The 8,763-nt window shown below is 33.9% G+C and overlaps 1 protein-coding gene across 1 annotated transcript; it reads right to left on the reverse strand.

Moving 5' to 3' along the window:
• Positions 1-1,757: 1,757 nt before the first annotated feature.
• On the reverse strand, positions 1,758-4,595 carry LOC129227687 (zinc finger protein 271-like). Its single transcript, XM_054862279.1, has one exon. The coding sequence runs from the start codon at positions 4,396-4,398 to the stop codon at positions 3,325-3,327; it is 1,074 nt and encodes a 357-aa protein (XP_054718254.1). The 5' UTR covers positions 4,399-4,595; the 3' UTR covers positions 1,758-3,324.
• Positions 4,596-8,763: the final 4,168 nt, after the last annotated feature.

Consider the following 8,763-nt stretch of genomic DNA (forward strand, 5'->3'; position numbering starts at 1 on the left):
CCATGTTTTGAGGAAAGGTTTAAACTTAGTTAATGATCTTAAAGCTATTCTGTATTTTTCTAATGTCTGACTTCTATATTTATAAACTTGTCCTTTCCCCATCCATTTTTATTTATTTTACAAATTTTTATTTTTTTCAATTCATTTTTATCTGTTTTGCTTTGTATATTTTTAACTTATTTCGCTTTTGTAATGCGGTTGACATCCCCTTCCCCTTTTTTTTCCTTCTATTTATCTTATTTTTCTTTTTTCGAAATTTTTGTTTCAGGTTTGTTTCATTTGGGAGACTTTTTCTGAATTAAAGTATTTATATTTTTCAAAAACTTGCAATTCCACTTTGAGTATCAACCCCCGGACTGGTGACGCCCGGGCGCGCTTCCGCTGCCCCCTCCCCATGTACTGGAACCATTATAGTACATTAACAGTCATATCTCGATACCTCAAAGTCCCAAGGGACCAGCTAAAACGTCAGAGTAATTGGTAGTCCGAGTTATCAGAACTTTTTGCAGTCTGCTCAAGACTTTGGGACCTATTGAAAATTTCGAGATAAAGGAATTCAAGTAGTTATAAGGCTTCGAGTTATCGAATGTTGACTGTATATATACATATATATAAATATAGAAAAAATATATATAAGTAAAACCTCGTTAAGTCGTCACTTGCGGGACCAAAAAATGTTGACCACTTATGCATAGTGACTACTTATGTGGAGTGGGAAATAAAAGAAAAATACTTCTAAATACTATCATGAATAGCTGTACAATTCAGTGACAAAAACCAAAAGCTTGTGCAATCCATGTCTACAAATTAGTGGAAACTTTAAAAAAAGATGGGAAAAGCATTCATTATTGTTCACTAGTTTTATTTTCTTTTACTTATACATGACTTAATAATCATAACAACTCATTTTAATGTACTTACGGTACATGAAAGCAATCCTTCGAAGTTGACCAATGAAGTTGTTGCTTACTGAAAATAACTCTGTCTTAACATACTCCAAGCTTTAAATTCTGCGTCTGTTGTACCTTGAACAAATGTTAAGTACTGACAAACTTTCTCCAGGTATTAAATTTTGCTGTTTTGTTGGGTGGAGTTTGGTTAATATGCTTGGTACTATACAGAGTCACAGCAAGAACTATGCTTTCAATAACCAGAAGTGAGGAGCAAGATTTCAAGGAAAAATAATCACACAGCACTTTGAAAAAAAATTGTAAAAAAAAAAAAAGCAGTCGAAAACTTTGTACTGTGGAATGAGTAAAATGACAACAACGTGTATAATGTACAAATAAATTTCAACTCCATTTTAATACTTTATTTGTACTTTATACACGTCGTTGTCGTTTTACTCACACAGCACTTCAACTAAGTCTAACGCTATTTTCTAAGATCGAATAAGAAAAGGGAATTTCAGAAAACAATTTTTGAGTGACTAGTTAACCGGGGTAAATTAAATTTGGTGACCAGTAAAAGAGGATCATTTTACATTACTGTGAATGAGACCTTGTCGGGACCAAAGGAAAACAACTACTTAAACAGAGCGACCACTTAACCGGTTGACTACTTATTGAGGTTTTGTTATTGTTGAGACTATTATTATTAATCATTTGAACAATAACAGTATTCATTTGTAAGAAACTAATAGCCACTGCGCCAACAGCAACTGACTTATGCGTAACAGGAGTCAAATCATTATCATATACGTTAAATGGAACAGTAATGTTGTCACTGTTGCAACAAAAATGAATGAATTCCTTAAATAGATTTTTTATTATATATATCAAAATTATTACAGGTGAAAATTACCTTAAGGCAAATTTCATAGTACTATGATTTACAGGAGTATTAAATTATCATTTTCTCTTTTTACAAGTTCAAAAAGAAGATACAGAATTTGCAATAAAACTTTTTGCCAGAATATACAGGGTGAACTAAGTCATGTCCTGATTCCCCGACTGTTAAATTCGTTGCAAAATAACTGTTGAATACTTTAATGTAATTTTTGTGTCATTGCAGAGGTCAATTTTAGCAGTTTTCTTTTGCAATTAATGGCTTTAGAGCTACTTCAAGAGTGCCTCAAGGGGACCATTTGTAAAGAAGACATCTTGAGCCAAAATGCTGCTGATGAAACAGATAGCCCAATGTGTGTTTTGGGTACATGAAACGGTATTGCACATGTATGTTCACCGCGCATTTCGATGTTTTTATGAACACAGCGAAATCAATAAAAGGGACGGCATAAAGAGTTTAAATAAACAGGCAGCACTGTTGACCTTTCTAGAAAACCATGATAAATCTTTCTTTTGGACAAAGGCTTCACATGAGCAAAGTCTTTGATGTAGAGATATCGGACTTCGAAGTTCTACGATTCTACGACTGAAGCTGATGTGTATACTTCACAAAAGAATGCTCCTACGTTCTTGGTGGCAACTGGAACACCAAGTGGGCACACATTAAAATTTAGAGAGGCATAAATAAGCTTTATGAAACATTCAATACTATACAATAATCAAACTGTATCTAAACTAAACAAATATATTTATAACGATTTGAGCATAATAAATATTCATAAATGAGGCAAGACTTTAGTTTCACCCTGCATTCGCCAATCTGTTAAAGATTTTCTAACACGAGAGAGATAAAAAATTCCAATATAATTCCTGTTTTTCACCAGCGTACTGTCTCATGTGTCTTGTCTTGTACGATTTCTGAGGAAAAACTTTTACACAATAATTGAATGAAAACACGAATAGTTTTTCACTAGCGTTGATCATTTATGAATCCTCATGCTTGAAGCTTGTGAAAATGCTTTTTAACAGTAATCACAGGAATATGATAATTAGCCTGCTGTTGTTTCGTATATTTCTTTAAATTTTCAGAGTGAAAAAACACCTCATAATCTCAAGGGCAGAGACTTTGCCGGACCGAATGCTGACGTCGAAGAACTAAAATGCACTGTGTCTTGTGCAGAAGAATGCTCTAGCATACTTGGCAGGAACTGAAACATCGCTTTGATTCTTCAAGCTATCAAGTTGGCTCAAGTTGAAAATTAATTAACTAGTGGTCTCATAAAAAATTTGATGCATCATAACAAGGTATCGAAACAAAATGTGATAACAATGTATCTAAACAATCATATTCATAATAGTTTGACACAATAAATATTCTTAAGCAGAACTACACTTTTGGTTCACCTGGTATTTACCAATCTGGTTTTTTCCCCCAGACATATTAAAAACAAATATCAAGAAAGCTCATTATACTTCCCGATGTTCACCAGCATGTTGTCTCATGTGATTTCCGAGTAAAAACTTGGAAACAATTGTCTCACGAATGTGGTTTTTCACCAGCATGGACTTTCATATGGGTCTTTAAACCTGAAGGTTTAAAAAATGATTTTGAGCATTGTTCACATGCATAGGGCTTTTTGCGAGTATGGACAATATAATGTTCTTTTAAGTTTGCAGCTTTGGAAAATGCCTTTGAGCAATACTCACAGATATGTGGTTTCTCACCAGTATGGAGTTTTAAATGCGTCTTTAAATTTCCAGATTGAGTAAACGCCTTCTCACAATATTCACATGCATAGGGCTTTTCGCCAGTATGGACAACCAAGTGTTCTTTTAGTCTTGATGCTGTAGGAAATGCCTTTGAGCAGCATTCGCACGAATACCGTTTTTCGCCAGTGTGCGATACAATATGTAACTTCAGGCTTAGAGCATTTGAAAATGCCGTTGAGCAATGTTCACACACATAGGGTTTTTCGCCAGAATGAATTCGTACATGCGACTTTAAGCTTGAAAATGTAGAAAATGACTTTGAGCATTGATCACAAGAATATGCTTTTTTGTCAGTATGAACTTTAACATGTGCTTTTAAGCCTGCAGAAGCACAAAATGTTTTTGAGCAATGATCACAAGAATATGGTCTTTCCCCGGTATGAACTCTCATATGAGTATGCAATTTCGAAGAGGTTGAAAATGACTTTGAGCATTGCTCACACGAATACTCACCAGTGTGGACTTTCATATGTGCTTTTAAATGTGAGGGAAGAGAAAAGGTCTTAAAACATAGCTCACACGAATAAGGTTTTTCGCCAGTATGAACAATATAATGTTCTTTAAGGTGAGCAGCTCTAGCAAATGCCTTGGAGCAATGCTTACAAGTAAATGGTTTCTCACCAGTATGGAGTTTTAAATGCGTTTTTAAATTTCCAGACTGTGTAAACGTCTTTGAACAATGTTCGCACGCATAGGGCTTTTCGCCAGTATGGACAACTAAGTGTATTTTTAGTCCTGAAGCTGTAGGAAATGCTTTTAAGCAGAATTCACACTTATACGGATTTTGGCCAGTATGTGATACCATATGTATCTTCAGGCTTAGAGCATTTGAAAATGCCATTGTGCAATGTTCACACACATAGGGTTTCTCGCCAGTATGGACTCGGACATGCGACTTTAAGCTTGAAAATGTAGAAAATGACTTTGAGCAGCGATCACAAGAATATGCTTTTTTGTCAGTATGAACTTTAACATGTACTTTTAAGACTGCAGAACTACAAAATGTTTTCGAGCAATGATCACAAGAATATGGCCTTTCCCCGGTATGAACTCTCACATGCGCAAGCAATCTCGAGGAGGATAAAAATGACTTTGAGCATCGCTCACACGAATACTCACCAGTATGGATTTTCATATGTGCCTTTAAATGTGAAGGTTGAGAAAAGGTCTTAAAGCATAGTTCACACGAATAAGGTTTTTCACCAGTATGGGCAATATAATGTTCTTTAAGGTAAGCAGCTTTAGCAAATGCCTTTAAGCAATATTTACAGGAATATGGCTTTTCACCACCATGAAGTCTCAAATGTGCCTTTAAATTTGAAGACTGAGAAAATGTCATTGAACAATGGTCACACGAAAACGGTTTTTCACCAGTATGAACCCTAACATGTTTTTTTAAGCTTGAAGAATGAGAAAATGCCATTGAACAATGTTTACATGAAAACGGTTTTTCACCAGTATGAACCCTAACATGTGCCTTTAATTTTGAAGAATAAGGAAATGTCATTGAACAATGTTCACACGAAAACAGCTTTTCCCCAGTATCGACTTTAACGTGCGCTTTTAAGCCTGAAGAATTAGAAAATGCCTGAGAGCAATGATCATATGAATTTTGTTTTTCTCCAGCATTGATTTCTAAATCAGATTCCATTGCTGAAAAGCATGAAAGCGCACAAGAGTGGGAAAATGGCACACATCAAAAAATACAAGAGTTGTTTTTCTAGAATGATTTACCAAATTTTTTGTCGCAGAAAAACTTTTTAAAAAAAGTGAACAAGAACAAAACCTGATGACTATGGTTTGCCATTTAAAAAAAATCGATGAGTGCAAAACTCAGGTTTTTTTCCCACAAACAACTTATTCAACGTCGGGTTTTACCAAGCCAAGCTCTAAAAACTCTCTTCTTTTTAACTTGTGAGTCTATTATTCACTGTGATAATACAGTTGTGTTGAAGCTCGTGACCTATAATTAAGAAAAATGTATTTCTATTGGGACCTGGTTTTATAGTAAAACTTTCACTCACAGTTTCTTTAATAAACATTTCTGTATGCTTTAACTTCTTTCCACATATTTGAGTTCACTAATAGAATAGAGAAGGGAATGCAGTGTAGCAAGGTGGATGGTTATTTGTTAGTGGAGCATTTAAAAAATTTGATTGTTCATATAGTTCTTTAACTATGTTAACAATCAACGTTTCTGTTTCGCTATGTTCACAGAAAGTTCTTCTGATGTATGAAGTGTATGAATGGTGTTGATGGTATCTCTAAGTCTAGGAATGCTTTATAGGACTCAAATGCAAAGCTAAATGTTGGATTGTAGGATGATATTTTGACTTTTTTTATTAGCTACAGCTAGTTATGAAATGTATTGTTCTGCTTAATCTATCATCATTTTTTCTGGACATTACATCTTTGTTCAATAATGAAGAACCAATTAAAATACATGAGTTATGCAAGAATTCTAATGATCTTTAAAAGACCATTTACTCACAATCTATTTTTTTTTATGTATACATAATATTGGAAGTTCTTACTGAACAAGTTTCTTTCAATAATAAAATTTAAATAAATGTATCCTTCTTGAAACAAGCATAACCACTAAGCAACTTTCAATGTATATAGTGTCTGACGTATTTATTGATGACATTTCAGTTTCTTAATCAGTGAGGCTTGTGCTGGTTACCTAATATTACTTCAAATATCCTCTAATGTCTTCCACTGGTCTTTATTAGCATGGCTTACAAACATGAAACTTCGCTTTCGAAAAAATCAACTTTAAAATGTACTAAAACTCTACAACGACTGCAGTTCTTGAACACCACCATTCAGAATTTCCATGAAAGGACTGTGAATTAGTATTTAGCATGCTTCTTGAAATCCCGTATTGCTATTTCTGGTTATAACATCTCTGTCCAGATCATGGCTGTAAAGAAATGAGAAATTAGTGTACGTACCTTTAAAAAAACTTTAAGGGACATTTCAAGTCCATACTCAAAACGGAAAATAATTTGATAGCATTAAAAAATGCGCAAAAGGATTTGAACCTAACAATGCATACACACATGTGCACATATGCTGGTAAAAATTTCAGAAATAGATGTTTCATGTTTTTATGTGCTTATTTTGTTGTAATAGTGTTAAATTTGGTGGTTTTATTTTCCTTCAAAATTACCCTTCTTTCAGTGGGACTATTACATTTTTTGTTTCATTTAAAAATAACATAATTAAAAATTGGAGATGGCTCGTTTTAGGACAAAAACATTTTTAAAAAATGTTTTCATCACCTATAACAAGGTAAAGGGATGATAATTCTTCATTGAAAACTAAAAATAAAACTTAGTATTATACAGACAACTCTTAATAACTCAATTATTCCATATTCTCGAAGTTTTTGTGGATCCCAAACTGTTGGGGCCGAAAGAAGGCGGTGGTAACTTCCCACAACTGGAACTACCAAAAACTCAAAGATTTTATCCAGCCCCTTGAAACTTTGTGTTATTGACAATTGACTGCCTTAGGAATAGGATATTATTGCATTCCTACTGAACCCCCCCCCCCCCTCCCCGCAAAAGTTCTGACACTGCTACTGAATTGTTACATTTGTGCAGTGATACTTTCTTTTCTGCACACTAATAATGAAGCCTGTAAGCTTTCGTGGGTGCAATAAAAGTACTTTCATTGTACATTAACATAACAAGTTACCAAGATTGCTAAAAAGTCTAAAATGCAGAGTTTCAGGGCATTAACTCACACACTCTCCTCTATGCTGTGCCCCTTACAACATTTTTTAAACTGTCAAGCAGGATTTGAATAAATTGTGGTCGGCTGGTCCAGGACCACAAAAAGGTCAATGGAACCAAAAGAATATAAACTTTAGTGGTCTGTGGTACCAATGAAGTTTTATTTATGTTTTCCTTTAAAATATTTCAACCTCATTATCTTTTAGGACTGTAGAAAACTCCAACTTTATTTAAAGCGTTTAGGTTCTTTTTTTGCTAGGATTATGAAATCTGCAGCATTATAACATAACTATTGCAGGGGCCAATCCAGGATATTTTTCTCGCTACCTATTTTTGTGAAAGTATTGCATCATTCTATTTTTGTGAAAGTTTTTTTGATCAGCAGTGTTTTTGTGAACTTTTAGAGGCATCCTAATTTTTGTAAAAGAGAAGTAGAACAAGTGAAATTTTAGTTTGAAAAGTGTAAATATCATCTAGTATTATTTTTAACAGGTTTCGTTTTTTGGGGAGGGGGGGGGGGAGATAAAAACATAAGAAGTACCAAAAATACCATCGTAATTTCAGCTTAATGGGCTATGTACTGTGTACAATATTGGAAATTATGAGAAAAACGGTTCCCCAAAACATGTTAAAAGATTGCGATAATATTGCATAAATACACTTTGGCGAGAAACAGCTAAAAATTAGTTAAAATACCACCAAAAAGGTTGCTATTTAAGCGATTGTTCATATAAACCTGCTTAGGATTTTATTTTATAAGTAAATTTTGTTTTAAACAGAGAAACAAATTTTATATTTTAAAATGCTAATTTTTGTGAAATTTTCGATGTTTTTGTGAAGCTACTGATTTTATTACTTGATTTTTGTGAAGGTACCGAAAAACGGTAGCAAAATCAGCCTGTATTGGGCCCTGTATTGTAACATAACATATTTATTTTGAAAATATCATGGTATTTTGATATTTATTTTTTGAGCTACTATATTATATAAGTATTATACGAATTAATCATATTAAAATTTTTCATTTAATATTTAAAATAAATAAAAAGCATAATACTATGTTTATATCTAGTATACTAGAAAGTCGCCCGTCAAGATATGACGGGTGAAAATTCCTTCTACATTCGAACGAAGCCACTGCCTGTTTGGTGACATTTTGACAGTTGAAATGGTAACCCTAACTCCAGTGGATTAACCCTAAACTCCAGTAGGTTGCGTTCAAAGTTGACCGCTTTTTCGTTTCTTCATTCCCCTGAAATGACACAGCCTTACCAATAAAACAGTTGAGTTACCGAATCCAGTTCAGCCTTGTCACAATGAAGCCTTTCCCTGGATGCTAAACACTACCAAAACATATTATCAAATTATCATGCCGTGGTGCAGGTTTCATTGTTGAAACTCGCGGGTCACTCAATCATCGCTCATCGGCTGTTATATATATGAGGATGATTTTGTCACCCCATTGC

This window comes from Uloborus diversus, chromosome 8, assembly GCF_026930045.1.
Source record: "Uloborus diversus isolate 005 chromosome 8, Udiv.v.3.1, whole genome shotgun sequence".
NCBI classification, from domain to species: Eukaryota; Metazoa; Arthropoda; class Arachnida; order Araneae; family Uloboridae; genus Uloborus; species Uloborus diversus.